This window comes from Ambystoma mexicanum, chromosome 3q, assembly GCF_040938575.1.
Source record: "Ambystoma mexicanum isolate Mex_15411 chromosome 3q, UKY_AmexF1_1, whole genome shotgun sequence".
Lineage (NCBI taxonomy): Eukaryota > Metazoa > Chordata > Amphibia > Caudata > Ambystomatidae > Ambystoma > Ambystoma mexicanum.
In genome coordinates, this window is record NC_090926.1 from 4,306,582 (window position 1) to 4,331,056 (window position 24,475).

At 47.8% G+C, this 24,475-nt stretch overlaps 1 protein-coding gene across 9 annotated transcripts in view; it reads right to left on the reverse strand.

The window, feature by feature from the left end:
- Positions 1-24,475, reverse strand: part of TNRC6B (trinucleotide repeat containing adaptor 6B) — a 2,246,995-nt gene that overhangs the window by 511,450 nt on the left and 1,711,070 nt on the right. For all 9 annotated transcript variants that reach the window (XM_069652930.1, XM_069652926.1, XM_069652923.1 and 6 more), the window contains one exon: positions 4,643-4,790. In XM_069652930.1, the coding sequence (XP_069509031.1) occupies positions 4,643-4,790 (148 nt within the window). The remainder of the gene's footprint in view (positions 1-4,642; positions 4,791-24,475) is intronic.

A 24,475-nucleotide genomic window follows, 5' to 3' on the forward strand; every position in this document is an offset into this window, starting at 1 on the left:
TGCCCTGACCGTCGCGGGACCAGCTTTCGCGGCAACCCCGACGGAAGCGGTCTTGCAGTGCTTGTCCTTGTCTTGGGCCCCCCCTCAAAGGACTTAGAAGCCCGCTCTGGCTGGCTAGACCCGGATGAGGCATGCCCCTGTAGGTCACACGGGCTAGAAGTCCTGGCTTTGAGCCACGCCGTCAGTCTGACGTGCCGATCCTTCATCGTGCGCTTGGTAAAGCCGCGGCAGATCTCGCAATCTTCTTCCTTGTGCGTCGGGTGAAGACAATAAAAAGGCACTGGGAATGCTCGTCTGTGAAAACCTTCTGTAAACCGCAGCTGGTGCAGAGTTTGAAGAGGGAAGCCCTGTCCTCTTCCTCCGACATGATCCGGCGCAGTGTAGGCCTGATGGCGTTCTGGAAACTTCCAAGAAGAAAACCCTTGACGATTACGCCCTTGAGGGGTGATGAAAGAATAAACGATGGAGCACACAGGCTCGATTGAACAAAAATATGGTTTTCCGAGCCAAAAAAGGCGTGAGAAAAGCAACAAACTAAGAGCGAAACATGAGGACTCCCAAAACTTGAACGTGCGGTAAACATCTGAAGATGGCTGCCAAAGGAGGGGCTTAGGGAGAGGGTAGTCATTGGTTGGGGACAGTATGACCCAGAGTTCAGTGATTGGTTTATAGCACAAATACAGTTTATAAACGAATGTGAAACTTTTTTCTTTTACTGAGGATTCTCAGCCTGACAACAGGGAATATTCATGAGCATGTAAATCCATGCCAGACCCCATGCTGGAGAGAAATATGTAATCTATTATTAGTGTTGTGTGATACATAGTGATATTTGGCCATAAATAAATAATTGTATTGTGATTCCCATTGGGTTTACTCATTGTGGACCCTTTAAAAGCTCACACCTTTTGAGACTTCGACTAGACCTCCCGTCACTTCTACCTTGAACTGGTTTGGTTACAGCTCCCCGAGTTGTCCAAGTCACAATATAAGTTGGCCTTCTATACAACTGTCCACCAGACCAGAGAGAAAATCAGTGCCAACAGTCACTACGACGCCTACCTCAGTTCCCCATTTTTCCGCGTGCTAGAGCGCTGCATTCGTAATGATTGGGGAGAAGGGCAATTAGCCTACAAAAATGAACACAAGAAACACCCCAGAAACGAAATTTAGAATAAAAAAAAATATACATGTTTAATCAATGGAACATTTTTCTTTTTTTTTAAATGCAAACTACTAGCCAGATATGAGCGGTCACATTAAAGCCATCACCAGGCATCTCTTCGTTTAGATCGGTGCGCCAAGCCATAGGAAATTTGAGCAGGGATGGATGGGAGGAGCGATGAGGATGGTAAAGACCCTTGGAGCGGAGGTCAAATCAAAGGGAAGCACCTTCAACTGATGGTGCTTGTCCCCTATGAAGAGCCTCAGAAATGTACTGTGCTTTTTGATGTATCGGCACATGAAAATAAGCATCCTGCAGATCTACTGACACTAGCCAGTCCTGAAGTTCAAGAGCGTGGGGAATTTCTCTCAGTGTCAACATCTTAAATTTGTCCTTCCTTGTGAACTTGTTGAAGGCCCTGAGGTCCAGAATGGGACGCAGACCACCTCCCTTCTTGGGTACCAGGAAATAACTGCAATACCAACCCGATCCTCTCTGCTCGGGAGGAACCTCTTCCATGGCACCCTTTAACAGGGCTCTCAGTTCTTCCTGGAGTTCCTGTCCCGATTGGATTGGGGGAGGAGGGGGTCTGTATGGAGGTTTTCTTAAAAAGGGCAGACAACCCCACTGAACGAGCTGCAGAGCCCAGGCATCGGAAGTAATCTCCTGCCACTGGGGCCAATGCCCTGCCAACCGTCCACCAACCAGTACGTTGTGGGAGGGGAAATCAAAGCGGCTTAGAGGACGAAGTCGCCCTTGCCGCTGCTTGCTGGCCTCTCAAAGCCCCCCTGCCCCTTCCAGGGGGGAGAGAAACTCCTCTCCCCCTGCCTGGCCTGTGCGAGCTGCGCCTTGTATATAGCACCTATAGCCTCTTCCTCTAGAGGCAAAGATGACGGCAGGTTTGGCTGGCTGCAGAGCTTAGCCAAGCGATGTTGTGGCTAATTTTGACTCTAAACTTTTCCGAAGAGCTGTAAGCCTTCTGGCCGAAAAGGAATTCTCCTTTGAAAGGCATGTCCAGAAGCCTAATCCGAACAATGTGAGAAGCCAGAAGTTTTAAGATAAGCTTGTCTCCTAAACACTACTGCCGATCCCATCGAACGGCCCATGCAGTCAGCCACGTCCAGGCCAATTTGCAGCGACTGCTTGGCCACCACCTTCCCATCTTCCACCAGCTTAAAAAAAAAAAGTAATCGTTCCTGCATTGCACCTTTGGGGACTTCGCTGCATGCGCCACAGCTTTCTATAAGCCAAATGAGTATTTTGCGAATCCAGCACCAACATTGGTGACTTTCAGCGCCATGCTGCCAGAAGTAAAAACCTTCTTGGCCATAGTGTCCAACCTTTTACCTTCTCGATCTGGGGGCAGAATTGAAGTGGAGGTTGCAGGTCTGGTGGATATTGTGGCTGGCTGTACCACAAACCCTTCCAGAGAAGGATGAGAAGGCAGAAATGATGGGTCTCCTCTCGCCGGCCTGGACTTCCCCGTAAAGTTAGAGCTGAACGGGAGAATGGAACAGCGATGCTGCCACATAGAGGCTAGAGGATCAGCAATTGCTGGATTGAGTGGCATGTTGTGTTCCGTCACAGGACCCTAGTCCAGTATGTCCGTCAGTTCGTAGCCCGGAGTAGGCACAGACGCTGACTGAAGACATAGGGCATCTACCACCCTTTCCACTAGGGCCCTGAACTTAGCCTGAGTATGAGTGTAGGGCTGGCCCTGTTGGAGCTATAGCGCCTGAGGTGTCTAGGCCGCTGGCATCCTCTAGCACTTGGGCCAGTGCCAACAGGTCTGCCTGATAGTCGAAAAAATAAAAATTGAAAAAAGTCCCCTTGATCTTCGCCTCGGGAAGGATCTGGCGTTGAAGGCTTATCCGGCGTCGATGGTGTCGACTGTTTGGCACGTGAGGGATCATCGACACAGCATGGCAGCCGTGCATCTTTTAAAACCTGCAATCTGGGGAGCGGACATCGCGGTTGAGGTTTTTAGAAAAATGTGTTCGAATTTCTGAGTCGAAGACTTGGGTCGTATTCCTCAAAGCATGTCGAGCGTGCGGAAAAATGGAACTGAAGTATGGGACGTAGTGACACAGTATGTACGACACCGGATGTCACGTCCAGAGCCGATGACCGAACAAGACGGATCAATGGTCGAGTCGATGTTCACTACGTCCCCTGTCGAAGTTTTCCAAAGTCACAGAGCTGGATGAGGATATCTAGCAGATGAGGAATCCGCGAGAGAAAAGAAATCCATTGAAATAGGTTTTTGACACAGAATGGTGGACACTTGATTTACATCGACACCCTAACTGAATACTTGGTATTTTAGTTGAGGTAGGGAGACCTGTCTTACAGTTACAGGGAGGTAGGTATAAGTTTTCTCTTTATTTTCTGGTATAATAAAGGTTTATGCCAACAACCATGCCACCTGTGCGTCAGTCTCCTCCTGCACCCTTACAATACATTCGGCTACTAACACAGCAAATTGACTTGATCCAATGGTGAACCGAAAACTAAATCACAGCTGCCACTGTCCTACTCACCTAAACAATGCAGGGTGATATAATTCCCTGTGGGCAAAAAATAGGGAAATCTATGAAGAACCTATGTCCTAATGGCCATATCCAAAAATCTGCAGCAACACTCCAGTACACGTCCGTCTATAATAAAAAAAAAAGGAGGTCACAGATTCTACAAATGGAGGGAAAATGCAAAACATTTGAGGCATACCCAAGAAGAGAGCAGAATACACAAAAATAAAATTCTACCTTAACCATTGTCAAAAATTGTGTTTGTGTTTTGAAGTTACTTCTAAAAGCTAAGCCATTCAGGTTCCTTCTGGATGCCTGGTCATGTTCTATTTTCATGCAAAGGCATTCCATGGACCCCCATCTTGCCTATTGCCTCACACTCCTGCACAGCCATGACCATCTTTGCCCGTTGCCTGATTCAGTACTATGTTGACCTTTTTTCTGTACATGTTCTACCTTCTTGTGTCATGTGGTCCCTTCAGGGACTCCAGTATGTGCAATTTAAGGGGAATACTTTTACTGTCGGAAGCTCAATCCTTCAAGGCTCAGAATGTGCACATTAGAGGATAGCTCAGTGTCCTATGGTTTGAGTGGAAGGAGACAGTTTGAAGGGGCTGGGCGATCTAAGTGTGCAGAGGGAATGCTTGGAAAGTTTTAGAGCCAGGTTCAGTTGAAGTAGAAAGGCCAGAGGGGCTGATGTTGCAACAGTAGTAGAGGATGCTGGGAGAGTTCACATAAATGAATTATGTTCTGCGGAACCCACTGCTATTTCAGTATAATAATACACCAGACTACACCAGAACACTTCAATTCGGACAAGCCTACAATGCCCCTGGTATCCAATGGCTCACTTCCACCCACTTATCACATGAGCTCTACCAAAACAAAGGTAAACTGGTGCAAAACAAAAAGGAAATTCAGTCTGTGATTAACTGCAAAAAGTACTGACCAGACCCAAATCCTGACATCTGTCCTTTGGCCTGCAGGTCTGCGAGACCAGAATCCATGTGTGGCTTAGGACCTACAGGGTGGGAAGGGGAGTGCTTCATGCCAGGCTGTCTCTGCTGTTGTTGGAGAGCGTTCACCATCCGCACCAGCTGTGGAAGCAAATGAGATGAAAAATAATGAATAATTCCACCTGTGTCCCAAACAACTACAAGAACCTTTGCCTGTAGCTCTAGCACCACATCCCAACTATGCCATGCAAAGACCTGCACTAGTAGCTTTTAATTCACATGTGGCAGAGCCTGCATGGCGAGATAGTAGAAAATTACATCTTCAATGATAATTTAAATTTAGCATGTCACCACACTGCTTACAGAAAAGCTGATTCATAAGAAGTCAGAATCCCATTTGATTGAAAGGAGAGCTCCTCCAGTTGTGGTATCCTGACTGAAATTTTAGGTGCACTGTATATGTGGTTGCATATTTATAAATGTCTTGTATCGCCGCAGGAAACTAATAGTACAATATCAGTCTGTACAATTTATTGAAGAAACCACCACTAAATAGGCCGGGCACAATATTCAGGGGCGCTGTTGTGGAGAATTCTCAGAAATGTGCTAATTCCCTCCACCTTAGAGACCCCCCAAGCAACTTTGCTGGATTTTGAGGACTTGATTTTTTTTAAGAGAGAGAGCGAGACCCTTTTTCCCCACGCGCTCATGTATTTTAATGTGATTTTTTTAACTCTGTTTCTTTTGGTTTTGGAGCCTGACAAACTCCATAGGCATCATCTTTTACATTGTGTCACATAGCACTTTCAGTGCAGTGGCACAGGGAAGTCTTCCAGAATTCCCCAAGGTTTAAATACCTTCTCTGGGATAAACTACTGTTTCCCAGAGCAGTAAAGTGAAATTGTCTTTACTTACATTTGTAACTTTCTAGACCCAGCACACACTATTTTACAATAGGGTGCTGGAGGGGTTACTTAGTATCCCCTTTGTCTAGCTTCTCATGAAACATATTAATGTCCCTTTCCTCACTGAATGGCTGGTGGCAGTGGTTTACTTTTAATTACTGTGGTGTGCATTTACTGCGGGCTGCGTTCGCAGCTGCAGTAAAGCACCCAAGGGCACCATTTTTGTGAAAATGGCCCCAGTCTTCTTTTTTCGCCATTTCTTTGTGGAAAGGTCCTTCTTGAGATTTAATCTGCGTGCCAAACCAGGTTTGGTCCCTTTGTTCACTTTGCCTTTGGCGGGATTCACGAGTGAAGCCTGTCTCTGGCTCCAGTGTGTCTGGCGAGGGCAGGAAGTGAGGGAGGTGCATGAAACTCCCTGTGCTTAGTCTCCTAGGAGACCCAAATGCACTCTGTAGTGATTGGCCGGCTAACTGTCCGGAAAGGACAGCCACCCTGCTGGGTGACTGACAGCTTGGCTGAAATGAAGGGGAGAGAACTGAATAAAAGGTGAGGCTTTTGGCTTGGAAGGCAGAGTCGACCACTGGACGAAGGAACCAAAGAACTTGAAGGGGACACGCGCTGCAACTCCTGGACAGTTGGTTTGCCCGTTGAAGCCCTGCTGCTGTACTAAAACTCCAAATTCTTATTAACAGAGAAGCCCCTGCAAGGAAGACTTCTCCCCTCGAGTTGGTGGGAACAATCAAATCCAGAGTAAGCCACCTGAACATCTTCTCGGGTTGAATTTCCAGAGTTGCTGCTGGAAACCGAATAGCCAGGGAGAGGAACACCAGATTGTGTGTGCTGCTTTTAAGTTGGCCAAGAGCTCCAGGAAGATCCTTCGGACTCCCAGGAAGCAGAACTGACTGAGCCTGAGCCCCCTCAACAGAGTGCGGGACCCCAGAAGCAAAGAAAGTCCATCTCGACAGCCAGGAACCACAGTGTTGCTATTTGAGGTAGTCGCGAGGAGCTGAAACACCGAAGTACCACTTGTTTGAAGATTGCTGGTTGCGAGCAGCGACCGTCCCATTGCAGTGCAGGAGTCCCCAGAAGTCCTCCCTCTTGTCACCACGACTGAGACCAAGGTACAGTGAGATCTGCAGAGCTGCACAGGAACATGAGTCATCTGCTGCATTTTTCTTCAATCCAAAGGTACTGTAAAGTCTGAGAAAACTTAACTCTTATTGTAGAGTTGCTTGCATCTTATACTACTCACAAGCCTTAACAGCTTGTGGCCCTACATTGATTCTTCTTTTCTTCAAAGACTTCTAAAACATTGTGCAAAGACTTTTCTACTAACCTACCACAAGTATTTCAGAACATATAGAATTTAGGGAATCCATATAGACTTGCTTAGGGAATCCAAAAGTATTAGTCTGCTTAAGAATATTTGTGATCTCTTGCTTGTTCTAATAACCTTTTCCTTTGACCAATTCCTAAGAATGTTCTAAATGCAACAGTAAGTTATTAATGTCCCCAGCACCCTAGCTATTGAAGTCACCTGAGGGTGTAGGTTGTGACTGTGGGCCATCTCAAAAGGATCTTTACTGATTTAAGAATATTAAGAGTGTGTATTTTGAAGTGTATTTCAGTGTTACTCTTATATTGCTCCCTTCTGAAGAAGGCTTATTCTAACTGACTGATAAATTAATTGTTTATTCAAGAAACCTTGTGTTTAAGTGTTTATTTGAATACTTGTCACTGTGCATCTCTTTATAACTCCCCTACAGCTCACAATGACCCCTCTTGAGATAAGCCTGACCGTGCAACACGCTACTGATCTGTGTAGTGCAGATTTATACCTAAGGTTCGGGTTCCTATTGCCAGGAGGTCAGGGTTGTTGGGAGTGCACCCAAAGGGTACTGAATACAATTATGCCTAACAGGCGCCCCACCCATAATGGGTAAGGCTTTGCAGACAGACCAGCCTGAAACCTTTCCATCATAGACAAGCTATGTCAGCTCAGTGAAAATACTGCATGCTCCATCAGCTGCTTGTTGCAGTTGATGCGCGCCTGGGATGGCTTAAACTTTCAAAGGGAAGCGTAGTTTCCATTTGACATTGTAGTTCCCCAGTGCGCATAGCCAAGGGGCCATGAGAGGCAGAGGGTGTTTTGCTCCCCAGCATTGCATGGCTGATTGGGGATTCAGGCTGGGAACTGCTAGTTTGTATGTGCGAGGGGAACTCCTGAGCCTCACCAGACATAAAACGGATCGGCGCACACCAGTAGTACTCCAGCTCCTGCGTGCAAGACAGGAACCAGGAACTGCTCTGGTATTTTATTCTGCGATTAGACTAGCATTTTGGGGCAGGCAGTCTAGCCATTTCTTACTGTGCATAACTTTTTTTTATTGAGCATCTATGATAAAGCAATCATGTTATTTGTAATTACGTTGCAAGACTGGCATTCTGGGGTTGCCAGTCTAGCCCTTTTACTGTGGCATGACATTTTATTCTGGGCATCTATAATAAACCAAGCATTATGTGTCATTACATGGCTAGATTTGCAGTTTGGCACACCTAGTCTAGCTATTTCTTACTGTGGCATCACATTTATTAATGGGTACCAAAGGTAAAGCAAACAGTATTACGTGTCTAGACTGGCCCATATTGTGCAGCCTGTTTGGACATGTTTTCTTATTGTGGTATGGCATTTTGTAAAGGCAAAACCAACATGAGTTTCTTCTTAAGTGGGGACACTGCCATATATTGGGAGAGCCAGCTTGGCCATGCATTCTTATAGTATTATTACTGACATAATGAGACCCCCCAGCCACATTTGTTGGTTCGGGCAACCCCTTTATGTTAGGTCTCTCGTATATTTATGGGGAATATTTATGCCCCTTCAATTAAAAATACACCGGCCTTACCATGAGTGTTGCTAGGTCTAGAAACGATCCAGGGGTATGCTAATGTCGAAACTTGGGGCTAGCTAGTTTTCGTTTGTAGCCCCTGAGCTTCTATCTGGGGGTACAACCTAAAGAACTGGGGCTATAGCCCCCCTCACCCCCACATCCCCTCCAGCAATGCCACTGGGCCTTACACTGCTAAGGAACAGCAGTATGACAAAAAAGGTTACAATTTCAAACACTGAAAAATATCCAATTTGAAGAGCTTAATTTAGAGGGGAAGGTGAGAGGTGAGGCGAAATCTGTGGGAATGATTAACATACCCACGAGAAAGTAAATTACCAAAGGTAATTGATTTGTTCTTCTGATGTATTCCTAAGCTCTTGAAAGACTACCAAAGCTGTGACCTGATTAAGAGGTGGGGAAGAATAAAAACAATTACAACAGAACATTTTTCAGCAAAGATCTGCCCACCATTACTGTTGGTTAAGAATTTCATATTTATGATAAATCTTCCTGGACTGTGTCAACCCCAGAACCTTTTGCATGGACTTGGTAATTATTTAACATTTTTCTTAGGCGAGTGGGAATCTTTCCTCTCTCGCCTAGTCTTTTACTCTTATTATGGGTGACCTTTTTATGCCTCTCCATAGTGTATGACTGGAGTTTTAGTTTCCTATAACTTTGGACTGATTGTAAGGTACTATGGCAGCACACAGCACTTGAAATGCAGGGGCTTTCTTTTCAATGCTCTTATTATTTCTCGGGTGAAATACTGTTTCCAAGAAGCAAAGTGAGATTCACATCCCCTTTACATTGATTTAAGTGAGCCAGCACACCCCACCAAAGGTTGAGTGCTGGGGATACAATGTATACCCTTTCGTACTTACCTGGTAACATTTCTGTTACAATTGCAAGTTTACTTCAATGGCTCGTGGCAGTGGTTTTACCTTGGTGACTTTTTAGTCTTATTACACAAGGCTGTTATATCAGCCTCGGTAATGCATTGAAGGGACATCATTCTCCTTTCACCATTTCCTGTATGCTGCTTGTTTGAGGTCCTCCCCTACGATTCTAGGTGGGAAGGACCTCAGTGGAAGCTGTGTCTTTGGCTGGAATTCTTTGTATTCCCTGTCAAGGCTACAGAGTATCTGAAAAGGCAGGAAGCGAGGGAGGAGTCCAAAACTCTGCAGCCCTTTGTCCTTTACCTTGCCTGAAAGGAACCGAGTCTCAATGGGGGTGGAGGGGATGGGGAGGGGCTGTCTGATGGACAGCCAGACCACCCTTTTCTGTAAACTGCTGGGAGAGATTGCAGAAGTTGTGCTGCAGTTCCTGATAAATACTCTAAACCTGGAAGCTTCTGACGAGTCTACCACTGGAGCTGAAACTGAAGAATAGACAGCTGTAGCGATTTCCAGAGACCGGAGAGCCTGCTGTGTAACCGGAACCTGATGCAGCCCTTCCTTCCGATCAACCTGGGGGTCCAGAATGCGACGACTCCCACCCAGAGGCTAGTGAGATCACCTAGTCTCAAGACGACCTGCATTTTGAGCCACCCCACAATATGCTGCGACCCTGCTGGGATGCAAACCGCCAATACCCATGCCTGAGTGCGGTGTATAGTCTTCCAAAGTCCGAAACCATCCGAAACGTTGGTGGACTACTGCTGGACTTCCAGAGAAACTATGTGAATCCCTGAGGTTCCCTCACCAGAGTGCAGGGCCGGGAGAGGGAAGAGAATCCGACAGGTGATATTCGTTTCTCATCTCGCTGCTGTAAAAAGGCACCAAAATCTACAGAGCTGCAAAAATCTGTGAAAATACCTTTGCTGGAAGCCTCCTCTTGACTGCTGCAAGTTCCCATCTAGTTTCCAGTTCTTTCTTCTCCAGATCAAGAATCCAGGGACTAGGTCCTGTGCTTCTGCATCCTGGAGACATCCATCCAGAATCTTTTCTTTTCTCCTAAGGTACTGTGTGGGCTTGGGAAATACTGACCTTAAGTCTGGTGTCCATCCTGTGAGGCTGAGTGGGTGGTTTGTGTGGTTGGCAGTTTGCCCACACCACTTGCCTAGGCCTAATGCTAGAACACATAGGGAGCCGTCTGATAAGTCCCTGCACACTTTAACTAAACTCTCAAAGTTAATACTTACTTGTTTAATAGGATCTCCTATGGAACTTTGACTTTCCTGCAACTGAAACCTATCGCAACCAGCCTACAGCTGGCAGCTAGACCACTAGGGTTCCCTCTTCTGACTCTGAGAGAACTCGTGCAATAGACTATGGAAGGACTGGATAAGAAAAAGATTCTGACTTGAAAGCATACACACTTGCTAAAGAAGTTAATGTGGTAACTGTATATCTGTGAAAGAAGAAGTTACAAAGTGTCATTAAGTTTATGCTTACCTTTGTGTTGCATGCTGACCCTCTAAAACGTGTACAAGTTGCTACTTTGAATGGTGCGCCCTCCCCTTCCAAAAAGTAATAAGTGTTAGTACTGTTTAATTTGCGTAACAGGTTTTTGCTTTCCCTGATTTGCTTAATGCTTTCTAAAATAGTAAATGAGTGTTCATACTTGACATCGAGAAGCTGAAGACCCACCCAGAAAGTAAATGAGCTGATTTACTAGCTCTGAACGGAATTCTAAAAAGTAATGTTGCAAGGAGTATACTTGCAACAGGGTTGGTTTACCATGCGATTTCATAATTGTCACTGCATGACCTACAGGTCCCCCTACCCTTGAAATACTGATTGTATTCCAAAAGTATATCTAACCTGGTCTCATTCCCCCCAAGAATAGTATATTACCATCCTGATTGTATAACATTAGGTTTGACTCACCCTGATTTGCTTCTTGCTCCTCTAATTAAAAATTATACCTTGGTTTGCATTCCAGAGGTAGTGAGTTGGTTTTTATGATTGTGTTTATATGATGTTCCTGTATTTACTTACCCAATAATTATCTTGGTCTACGTTAGGGAGAATTCTCAGAAATGTGCCAATTCCTCTCTACCTTAGAGACCCTCAGCACTTTTGGTGGACTCTAGGACTTTTTAATTTAAAACATGGAGAGAGTGAGACCTTTTTCCCCACTCATGTATTTTACTGTGATTTAAACTTTGTTTCCTTTGCTAATGGAGTCGGACAAACTCCTTATGGAGTCTGACCAACTCCATAGGCATCTTTTTACATTGTGACACATAGCACCTTCAGTGCAGTGACACAATGAAGTCTTTCAGATTTCCCAAAGGTTTAAATAACTTCTCTTGGATAAACTACTGTTTACAAGAGCAGTAAAGTGAAATTGACTTTACTTATATTTGTAACTTTCTAGACCGAGCACACACTATCTTACAATAGGGTGCTGGAGGGGTTACTTAGTATCCCCCGTGTCTAGTTTCTCATTTAAGATTTGTATGTTACCCTTTCTACAATTAATGGCTGGGGGCAGTGGTTTACCTTTAACTACCATTGGGAGTTTTTACTGTGGGCTGCTTTCGCAGCTGCAGTAAAGCACACATGGTTGCCCATTTCGTCAAAAATGTCCCAGTCTTCTTTTTTCGCCATTTCTTGTTGGAAAGGTCCTTCTTGAGATGTACTCTGCGCACCAAACCAGGTTTGGTGCCTTTGTTCATTTGGTCTTTGGCGGGATTCACGAGTGAAGCCCACCTCTGGCTCCAGTATGTCTGGCAGGGGCAGGAAATGAGGGAGGTGCCCGAAACTCCCTGTGCTTAATCCCCTTGGTTAAAGGAATGCACCTAAAGGTGATTGGTCAGCTGGCTGTCTGGCAAGAACAGCCACCCTTGCTGTGTGATTGACAGCTAGGCTGGTATGAATGGGAGAAACCTGCATAAAAGGTGAGGTTTTTTGGCTTGGAAGGCATAGTCGAACACTGGACAAAGGAATCCGAAGAAGAACTTGGGAGAGACTGCTGCTGCAACTCCTGGACCGTTGGTTTGCCCGGTGAAGCCCTGCTGCTGTGCTGAATCAGGGAGAGGAACACCAAATCGAGTGGATCACTTTTAAGTCGGACCCGAATGCTAGGAAGATCCTCCGGATTTCCCTGATGCAGGGCTGACCAAGCCTGAGCCACCTCAACAGACTGCTGGACCCCAGAAGCAAGGAAAGTCTGAAGAGGTATCCGAGAACCAAGGTGTTGCTATTTGCTGTCAGATGTGAGGAGCTGAAACCCCAAAGTGCCACTGAATTGAAGTTTGCCCATTGCCGTCGTTGACCATCTAGTTGTGTTGCAGGAATCCCCAGACGTCCTCCCTCTTGTCCCCACGACTGAGGCACAGGATCAAAAGGATTTGCAGAGCCACACAGGAACAGAAGCCAGCTTGAACCATTTCTTCTAAAATAAGGTACTGTACAGTCTAAGCGAACTTACCTCTTGTCTTGGTTGCTCTTGTAGAGTTGTTTGCATCTTCTACTTCCCTCAAGCTTCCCAGATTGTGGCCCTACATTGATTCTACTTTTTCTACAAAGACATTAAAACATTGTGCAAGACTTTTACTTACCTGTAAGAAGTGCTTCAGCTCACCTAGACTTTTGCCCAATTGACATTGGCTGGCCTGGCTTCCTGAATGACTTCTCTTTTCATTGTGTGTTTAGACCTTCCTCCTAGGAAGAGGTTAACTTACTTTGCATTGAGGGGTTTTCAAAAGTACTTAACCGCTTAAGAATTATTGTGTGATCTCTTGTCTTATTCTAAAACCCCTTTACTATGACATCTCAGTATTGATCTAAATGTACCAGTGATATATTAATGTCCACAGTGTCCTAGCTATTTAAGCCACCTCAGGGTGTAGGACGTGTCTGTGTGCCATCCCAAATGGGTACTGGGACCATTGGTCACTGCAAACCTGTGGCAGTATGGATGTTTCTTTGCTTTAACCTTGTTTATCATTCTATTTATGTACCTACCTTCTACTACTGTAACTAAGCTTAAGTATCCTTGTACTGCTTGCGCCCAGCTACCTGAGGGTTTTGGTTTTGCGCTATATTGAATAAACTAACAAACTTGCAGATTTAGAGAAACAGTGTATTTGTGTGTTACTATTATATTGCCCCTTCTGAAGAAGGCTTATTCAAACTGACAGTTAAATAAATAATTGTTTAATCAAGAAAACTTGTGTGTAAGAGTTTATTTGGATACTTGTCACTGTGGATCTCTGTGTAAGCACCCTACTCCTCACATTGACCCTTCCTGAGATACGCCTGGCTGCTCAGCGATACTACCAACCTGTGTAGTACAGACTTCTACCAAAGGTTGGGTTCCTATTGCCAGGAGGTCAAGGTTGTTTCAGTGCACCCAAAGGGTACAGCTCCAAATCTTGCCCAAGAGTCTACTTGTATTTAAATAAACACCTTATTTAACAATGTACAGTGTTTCTTTGGATCACATGTATGCTACACTTTCTTTGGCACTAGGAACAGCCCTCTCTCCTTCCTAAGATAAGCCTGGCTGCTCTGTCCAGGGTAAAACATTCTCAGGTGGTGCAGCCTTATACTAAGCGTGGTGATTCTGTGCTGCCTCAGATGTATGATTTTATGAAGCCTTTAGTTGGACTTTAGAAAAACTATCCTACCAATTACCACCCGAGAAATCCAAAGGATAGCTGTAAGGACAATATTTCATGTATCTGAATTCTGTTTATCCCTTTGTGACCCATAAACATTTTGCTTTTGCCTTTTAAAATCACTGACCTATTTTGGTAGTCAGAGGAACCTATGTAGGAGCTCCCTTGTGACTAAAACTACTTACCTATCCATAATGTTCTTTCCGATGGCCGTTCCTCCGATGCATTCTTCATCTTTGATATCTACCAGCGCAGCTGCTCTTCAGAAACTTTTCCGCCGCCAGGGGGCGCAGCACAGCTCTGCATCGTTCCGACACCCCTATGTGCACTGGCCCGTACATTACACCGGGTTCTGCATGTATACAGGTGCAGGGACCTGTGACTTCAGTTCCACCCTTTTTCTCTAGCCACCCTCCAAGAGGGGCAGGTAGGGAGGAACATCCATCAGAAATAACATTACAGAGAGACAAGTACTTTGCTCTTCTAATGGACTCTTTCCTCCCATAGATTGCTGATCCTTGATATACTCGTAAAACACAACAATGACTGGAGGAGGGGGGCTAGCAAGGACATAGCCTATAACAGAAAACTCTGAAGGACAACTTTGCCAAAACATGTGTCCTGACCATACATAGAAACCAAGGAGTAATGCTTAGAGGTAACCCAAGTAGCTGCTTGGAAAATATACAGAACAGGGCGTTCACGCTGCAGAGCCGAAGTGGCAGCCAACCATCTGGTGGAGTGAGCTCCGAGACCCTTAGGGACCTCTTTGCCAGCCAGATCAAAGCAGTCCCCGATGCATAGAATGATCAATCGGGACAGAGTCCGATTGGTCAAAGCCCTGCCCGCTCGGGCACCAGCATAACCAACAAAAAACTGGTCACCTGCCCTGATAGCCCTAGTCTGAGATTGGTAAAACATGAGGGCCTGCACCGGATCCAGCCAATGCAAATGCTCCTCTGCCTTGGAAAGATGAGGAAGGAGATCCTCACTCTCAAATCCGCCTTTTCCTTAGAGAAAAACATGTAAAGAGGTTCAACTGACAACGGCAGGAGCTCACTCATCCACCTACCACAAGAGATGGCGAAACACCTCAAGGGTGAGTAACTTTAAACAAGAATAAAAGGGGCCCCATTAAAACGGAATTCAAATCCCACACCCAGACAACAAACTGGGATGGTTGAAACATATCCGAACGATCCTGCAGGGATTTGGGGATCGTGATAAAGAAGTTTTGCTCCGGGGTCCTTTTGAAAACAGAAATGGCCATAAGAATCCCCTTTTACTGTACCGATATGCAGACCCGCCTGGACTAAAGACGGGAAAATCCAACAGAGTGTTTGGGACAAGTAAAAGGGTCCAGATCCCTCTTCCGGCACCAAGCCCAAAACATAAGCCAACTAAAGGCATTGATGGGTTTGGTGGAGGATCTTCGGGCAAAGAGGAGAGCTGGGGCAGTTTTTCTAAAGTCTACTTATGGTAGGTCTTTATATAAAAAAAATCCCCTTGGTATACAGAACCCCAACTTCTAGTATACATCTCAACTACTCAAGTTTATGGTAGCATGGCAGAGCAGCCAGGCTTATCCCCTAACAGGGTCTGCAGACCTACACAGGAACAGAACCTAGCTGGAACCAATTTCTTCAAACCAAAAGGTACTGTAAAACTAAGGGGACCTGCCTCTTGTCATATAGCCTTGCTAGTTCTCAGTTGAGACTCTCTTGGTTGCATTTGCAGAGTTGCTTGCAGCTTTGCCCCTCACAAGCCTCCCAGCTTGACGGCCAACTGCCATTCCATTTTCTACAAAGATTTCTAAAACATTGTGCAAGACTTTTTACCTACCTGCAACAAGTGTTTCAGCTCACCTGGACTTTTGCTCAATTGACATTGGCTGTCCTGGCTCCATGAAAGACTTCTCATCTCCGACTTTGTGCTTCAACTATCCCTCAACAAAAGTCACACATTAGATAACTTGTGTAGCAGGGAAATGGTTCATTTACTTTGCATTGGAGGGTTCAAAAAGTACTTACCTGCTGAAGAATTTTTGTTAACCATTGTTTTATTACCTCATCTTTTCCTTTTGACACCAACCTCAGTACTGCTCTAAATGTACCAGTGATACATCAATGTCCACAGTGTCCCAGTTATTTAAGTCACCTCAGGGTGTAGGAATTGTCTGGGTGCCATCCCAAAGAACAAGTTACTTTCTTACCTGGTAACGTTCTTTCGATGGGATGGTCCGACGACGTATTCCATATCTATGACATGTAATCACCACAGCTGTGCTGCTTCGGAAACTTTTTCGGCGTCTGCGTCCTGCGTCGATGACGTCGATGCGCCGTCGTCGAGGACCTCCTCCGACGTCCAACGTCATCCGATTTGATAAGTAGGACGCACGACGCCCATAGCCTCAGTTGTAGTTTTTTCCCCCAGAACGTGTGACAGAAGTCAACTGCCAGTCAGACACAAAGCCTTGCGGAACGTAAGCTGCAATCGCAAAAGAAATTCTGTAGCGGGGAAGGCAGGGCGGGAGCGATATGGAATACGTCGTCGGACCATCCCATCGAAAGAACGTTACCAGGTAAGAAAGTAACTTGTTCTTCGAGGGGATTGGGTCCTCCGACGTATTCCATATCTATGACAGACTTCCAAAGCAGTACCAAAGCAAGGAGGAGGGAAAGAATTTAGAATCAAAATGTAGAATAGCCAATCAAATAGCAGAGCAAAGGACCGCCTTGCCAAAGGCCAGATCCTGCGCTCGGATGGAATCAAGGGAACAGTGACGTACAAATGTATGAACTGAAGCCCAGGTGGCTGCATCACAGATGTTGCAAATAGGAACACCCCTCTGCAGGGCAGTAGACGCAGCCATACCCCTGGTAGAATGGGCCCGCAAGCCAGCCGGTGGGTCCTTACCCGCCAAACGGTAGCACTCCGAGATGGCCAAAATAATCCAGCGAGACAAAGTCTGTTTCGTCACAGCTTGCCCCAAACGCTTTCCAGCGTAACCAATAAAGAGTTGATCATCCACTCTGACCCGGGACATGCGAGAAACATAAAAGCTTAAAGCTCTCCTAGGATCAAGCCTATGGAGCCTCTCCTCTTCCTTACCAGGATGCGGAGGAGGATAGAATGCCGGAAGAACAACCTTCTGGGCCAAATGAAATTCCGTCACTACCTTCGGAAGAAAAGAAGGACGAACTCTAAGGACAACCCTGTCCTTGTGAAATACAGTGAAGGGAGGCTTAACTGAAAGTGCCTGTAACTCACTCACTCTGCGAGCGGAAGTAACCGCAACTAAAAACACAGTTTTCAGAGTTAACAGCCTCAACGGGCAAGAATGTAAAGGCTCAAACGGAGCACCCATAAGAAACTTAAGAACCAGGTTTAAATCCCAACCGGGCACCAGGAAAGGTGACGGAGGGAACACATTAGTGAGCCCTTTCAGGAACTGTGAAATCAAAGGGATTTTAAAGTAAGAACACTCTTCAGACGAGCGCTTAAAGATGGACAGCGCCGCCAGGTAACCCTTAACGGTACCCACTTGCAAGCCCCTGTGGGCCAAAGAAAGTAAAAAGGACAGAACCATGGGGATGTCACATGCAAAAGGATCCACATTCTGAACCCTGCCCCAGTCGCAGAACTTACGCCAACGGCAACGGTACAGAGACTTTGTTGCCGGTCTTCGGGCCGAAAGCAACACCTCCATCACGTCCTCAGGGAGGTCCCAATCCTTATACCTCAACCTTTCAGAAGCCAAGCGTGAAGGTTGAGGGATCTGACCTCTGGATGGAGAACCGACCCCCCTCCCGTGAGAGCAGATTGTCTCGGTAGGGAAGACGACGTGGAGGGCAGATGGATAAGTCGAGAAGGTCCGGGTACCACGTCCTCCGAGCCCACGCCGGGGCAATGAGGAGCATCCAGGAACCGAACTTCCGTAACCTCCGCAGCACTTGCGGGATGACGGGGACTGGAGGAAACGCGTACAGCAGCGGGAATGACCACTCCACCACGAACGCGTCTCCTAAGGCTCCTTCTGGAGGAAATTCCCACGAGCAAAACCTTTCGCACTTCCGGTTGACACTGGAGGCGAAGAGATCCACTTGAGGGGTCCCCCAAAGGGCGAAGATCTCCAGGAGAATCTCCTGAGCCAACTCCCACTCGTGAGAGATCGCGCTCTGCCTGCTCAGAGCGTCCGCCGTCACGTTTTCGGCTCCGGCCAGATGAACTGCCGAGATCGAAACTTCCTGCTGGATGGCCCAGAACTCGAGCTGCATCGCCTCTCTGCACAGAGGAAGTGACCCTGCCCCCCCCTTTTTGTTGAGGTAGTGCATGGCCACTGTGTTGTCCGTCAGGATCAGGACATTCTTCCCTCGCACAGACGGCAGAAAAGCCTTCAGGGCTAGCCTGACGGCCCTCAGCTCCAACAGATTGATATGGAGTCTGGACTCCGACGGAGACCAACGACCGCTGAGTGTCAGCTCGTTAGCATGAGCTCCCCATCCTGTGAAGGATGCATCCGACACGATCGACACCTCTGGCCAAGGAAGCCAAAATGGAGCCCCCTTCATCAAGTTGCCTTCGACGGCCCACCACAGAAGGTCCCGGGCGACCGAGGACGGCACCTGAATCGAGTCCGACATCCTGCCGGAGGACTGCGACCATTGCGTGAGTGCCCACTGCAAAGATCTCATCCGCAGGCGAGCCTCTGGCACCAGAAGAATGCAGGATGCCATGAGGCCGAGCAACCTCAAGAACTTGAACGCTGGGAGCGTCTGGGCATGCTGAAACCTGTGCACCATTTGCTGAATGTGAAGAGCCCTCACCTGGGGAGGAAAACACTGCCCCAGGGAAGTGTCGAGCACAGCTCCGATGTACTGGAGCCGCTGTGTTGGCGTCAAATGGGACTTCTTTAAATTGAGGGAGAAGCCCAGCCTGTGAAGGGAGCGACAGGTGATCGATAGATGATCCAGGACTTGCTCGGGAGAGCTCCCCCTGATCAACCAATCGTCCAGGTAGGGGTAGACGTGAATCCCCCCTTGCCTGAGATGCGCTGCCACCACCACCATGAGCTTGGTGAAAACCCTCGGGGCGGAGGTCAATCCGAACGGCAGGACCCGAAACTGAAAGTGCGAGTCGCCAACCGCGAACCTCAGGTACTTCTTGTGCTTGGGATGGATCGGCACATGGAAGTAAGCATCCTTGAGGTCGAGTGACACCATCCAGTCCTGAAGCTGAAGGGCCTGGAGGACTTAAGAGAGAGTAACCATCTTGAACTTGTCCTTCCTGAGGAGTTTGTTCAAACCGCGCAAGTCCATGATGGGTCTCAATCCCCCGTCTTTCTTCGAAACCAAAAAATAAGGGGAATACCATCCCTTGTTCCTCTCCGCTACAGGCACCAGTTCTATGGCGCCTTTCTCCAGCAGGGCTTGAATTTCCTGCGCAAGGAGCGGATCCGGACTCTGCAAAGAGAGGTTCCCCGGTGGATTGTCGCGAGGCCTGTGCCGAAAAGGAAGACAGTAGCCGTGGGTTATGATCTCCAGAACCCACACATCTGAAGTAATGGCTTGCCACTCTACAAGATGCTGCGCCAGCCTTCCCCCAACCGGCGAACCATGGGACATGGCCTCACGACTGAGTGGGAGCGGCTGCGGCGTTACCTGAGGGCAAAGAGGCAACTGCCCGAGCGGCCTTGGCACCACGGGTACCCTGTCGTCCACCTCTGGTACCCCTGCGATGGCCTCTTTGACTGCCAGCTCCTCTCGCTTTACTGAAGGAGGAGTAATAACGAAAGGAACCACCCCTCCACTGCTGTCCCCTAGGACGAAAAGGCGGAGGTTGGCGAACTGCAGCGCCCAACGACTTCGCTGCAGCTTTTGAGGTCTGCAACCTCTCAAGGCTCTCGTCAGCCTTGCTGCCAAAAAGGTGTTCACCATCAAAGGGCATGTTGAGGAGCCGGGACTGCACATCAGGCGCAAACCCCGACTTCCGCAACCACGCAAACCTGCAAACCTGCGTATCACGGTGCTCGCCGCCATGGACCTACTGACGCATTCAGCTAAGTCCAAACCCGACTGAACGGATTCACACAAGGCATCCTTACCATCCTGGACCAAAGCAAGGAAACCATCCCGTTCATCCCCTTCGGGAACATGTTCAGCCGCTAACGCAACACAGTTCCACAGAGTGTGCGTGAAACGCGACAAGGCACAAATGGAGTTGGCCGCCTGAAGCGCCATACCACCAGAAGAAAACACTTTCTTCGCCCAGCCATCAAAACGCTTGTCGTCCCTATCAGGAGGGATGGTAGGGTACGACGCCTGCTTTGCCAGGGCCGTGGCACCCTGCACCACCAAACTCTCCGGAGTGGGGTGCCTGGTTAAGTAGCAGGGGTCGCCACTGGCTGGACGGTATTTTCGCGACAAGGATCTGCCCACCGCCGGGAGACTCTCCGGAGCAGTCCAAGCCGCTGCCACCCTTCTCTGTAAAGCCATATGGAACGGCAGAACCGGGTCAGTTGGGGGACCAACATCAAGGATGTCTGTCAGATCATCCTGCACAAACTCCCCTGGGGGAGCAGACCATCCCAAGTACTCAGAAACCCTAGCCATAAGGCGCCGGTTCGAGGAATCAGCATGAGAGCCAGGCTCAGGCCTACAAAACTCCACCTCCGGAGAGGTGTCCAGTCCACTGGCATCATGCAGCGACTGTCTCAACTCGTCAAACTGACTATGGCCCGAGACAATGGCATCCGGAACCTGACTAGGAACCAGGCCATCAGAATCCTCATCCGCCTCTGAAATATAGTCCAGGTGGCGAAAAGAAGGCACTCGAGAGTGCTTGCTCTTAACCAGAGCCTTCCTAGGGGGTCCACCCGTGCCCTGGGGTACCTCCGACACGAAAGGCATTGATGGCGTCGAGCGAATCGGCGCCAGCGTCGAGAGAACCGGCATCGGCGCCGAGAGGATCGGCGTCGACGTCGAGGAAATCGGCGTCGACGTCAGACGCAGCGCCTCCAGAATCGGCGGCGTCGACACAGCCCTCGAGGCCGGAGCCCCGAGCGTGTCCCTCGACGACCTGAGCGTCGACGGCATCGACGACTTCCTCGGAGCCAGAGCCTCGGGAAAGCCCGTCGAAGCCCTCGACGCCACAGACGTCGAAGCCTTCTTTGAAGACCTCACAGGTGCACACGGTCTCGAACGCGTCGAGGACCGGGACCTGGAACGGGTACGTCGAGAACGAGTCCCTTTGTCCGAACGGGACCTCTCCCGTGACTCGTGCCGACCACTCTTGCGAGCGGTGTCTCTCGACCTCACACGACCGACCCCACTCGGGGGCGCGGACGGCTGAGTACCCTGCGACTCAAGAATCGCCAACATCTTCTTCCCGAAGGAAGCCCATTCCTCTGGCGTCGCACGGCTGGAGGGGTAAGCGACGTGCCGGGCAGAGCCCTCCGAAGAGGACCTGGAAGACGACCGGTGTCGGCGCTTCCGAGAATGCCTCGAAGAGGCTGAGGAGTGGCGAGACCGACTCCTAGAAGGAGACCCACGAGACTTCCGACGATGACACGGAGAGTCACCCCTCGAATCATCCGTCGAAAGCCCCGCAGACTTCGACTTCCGGGGCTTGGACACCCGACCTACCGACAACTTCTTCTTACGTTCGCGTAAGGCTTTGGACGTGAGCGACTGGCAGTCGGTACAGTCATCCGTGTCGTGGGCCTCCCCGAGGCACCAGAGGCAGGCGTCGTGCGAGTCCGTCACCGACATCTTGGACCCACACTCCCCGCACTTCTTGAAACCCGGACGCGGGGTCGAAGACGAAGTAGACATCTTCAGAAGGAATTTCACAAACGAACAGGTTCGAAGAACCGAGAAGAACAGAACTCCAAAGAGTCGAGACGTTTGAACCGAGAAACACGAAGCAACACGTTCGCGGAAAAAACGGAACTGAGGCTATGGGCGTCGTGCGTCCTACTTATCACATCGGATGACGGACGTCGGAGGAGGTCCTCGACGACGGCGCATCGACGCAGAAAAAGTTTCCGAAGCAGCACAGCTGTGGTGATTACATGTCATAGATATGGAATACGTCGGAGGACCCAATCCCCTCGAATGGGTATCTACTCATTTATTGAAACAGAGTGCATTTTTTAAGAATATTATTGTGTTACATATATTTGCTCCCTTCTAAAAAAGGCTTATTCAACTGACTTCAATTCATAGATAATTGTTTAATCATGAAACCTTGAGTGTAAGTGTTTATTTGGATACTTGTCACTGTGAATCTGTGTAAAAACCCTGCAGCTCACATTTACCCCTCTTGAGATAAGCCTGGCTGCTCAGTCACTCTAGCAACTTGTGTAGTACATGCTTATAGCAAAGGTTGGGTTAACTATTGCCAAGAGGACAGGGCTGGCGCAGTCTCCCACAGGGTACTGCATACAATCTTGCCCAACATAGATGTTCAGTGCACTACGCTTTGAGGACTGTGGTTTGAAGAATATGGTCTTTGTTTTGCCAGTATTTAACTACAATTCGAGGTCCTCGTATTTATTAAGAAATACATTCAAAGTCGCCTTTAAGCCTTGTGGGGATTAGACAAGATCCCAGAGTTATCAGCGTAAAATAGGGCTGGATAAATATTCTGACTCATCTTGGGGCAGTCCATACACCTCTGAACTGATGCTATAATTATTTCGTCAATGTATATACTAAAAGGTAAGGGGGCAAGGACACATCCTGGCCTTACCCCCTTCACCACATCGAGTGGTGAAGTTAATTCTCCGGCCAGACCAAAACCGACAGCTGCCTTATTCCTGGTAAACAGCGACTGAATGGCGGCGATTAATTTTAGTGGATCTCCCCCTTTCCCTCATAATACGCCAAAGCATTTCCCACGAGATACTATCAAATGCTGTCCTGAGATCCACAAATACAGTGTACAGTGTCATCTTCAACAGCACCGAGTATTTCTGGATCAACAAACAGCTGAAAGCTTTGGTTGATTGTGTTCTTGTGTTTTTTGAAACCCTGCTTGGAGATCATTAATGATATCGTTTTCATCGGCCCAGGACTGTAGATGGGACAAGGCTGCTTTTGCGTATGTTTTCCCCACACCATCTAAGAGAGTGCTGGGTTGGTAATTTGCTTGCGAGTGCCTCCCCCCATTTTTACATATGGGTACAATTACTGCATTTCACAAGGAGGAAGGCACTGTACCCAGTCTAATTACCACGTTAAAAGGTTTGCACAATATTGGACCCCAAAATGTTCACTTATCTTTATAGAGATCTAGGGGTATTCTAAACTGTCCCAGATGCTTTTCCACTTTTGGGTTTCAATTGCCCTCTGAACTTCTTCCATGTTAAATGAGAAAATCTCACTCTCAGCTACATTTTGCGGAGGAATCCAGTGGCATGTTCTGGTTTTGGCCCAGAACATGTTTAACATATAGGTTTGAAAAATGCTGCCACCAGAATACAACACCGAAGGCTTAGGTCCCTGTTCACCTCTTCACCCACAACCAATTACAACACCGAACGCTTAGGTCCCTGTTCACCTCTTCACCCACAACCAATTTTCAATATGAGATGTGGTCCCCTTCCTCATATGCCCGTGAGAGTGCATCCCATTTTTGGGTGACCAAGTATTTTTTCCTTTCGCCTCCCTGCAGGCTTTATCATACCAACCAGGTGTGGCTATTGTGTACCTTTTGGCTCTAGAGGCCGCACAGGTTAAATGAGGGACCAGATTCACCATCCGCTTATCAAAGTCAGATATCAACTCTAGATCAGAGATAGTCTGTGCAGATAGTTACGTTTTCCAGAATTGCTTCATATATGGTTGGCTTCGAGTCTTGAACAATCATTCTAATCCATTTCACAAATTTACAGGCATGGCCAGTAAGAGCTATGGCTTTTACCGCATGCAAGACTTGTACTGCTAAGCCAATGGTCTTATCAAGTCAAAAAAGGCCACTCATTGGTTTATGGTCAATTTCAGTTCTTTCAGGGATCCTAAATGCACTCACCCTAGCCCAGTCCATGGCTGAGATCAAGATATAATCAATGGTGGAAACACCACTGTTCCCGACAAAGGTTGGTTTTGCAGGCTGGTCTTCTAAGAACTGGCCATTAGAAGCCCTGAGCTCCATATTATAAAATGTGTGGGCCGTATCGATGGCAAGTTGATGAACCCTCTTTGGACAAGATGATACCATGGGGTCGGGGGGGGGGATATCCCCGGCGCTATCCTTGTCTTCCCACAACCCTACCAGTTCCCTTATTGGTTCCATTTGCAGGTTCAAATCACCTGCAACAATTGTATAGGGTATCAATTCTTGGATCTATTTGACCACAGCTGCCCGCTAGCTTCAGATCATAGAAATTAAATAAAAGGATCCAATCATCAACCCCAATGCAGACAGCCAAATGCTGAAGCTCTTTTATATCCGGTC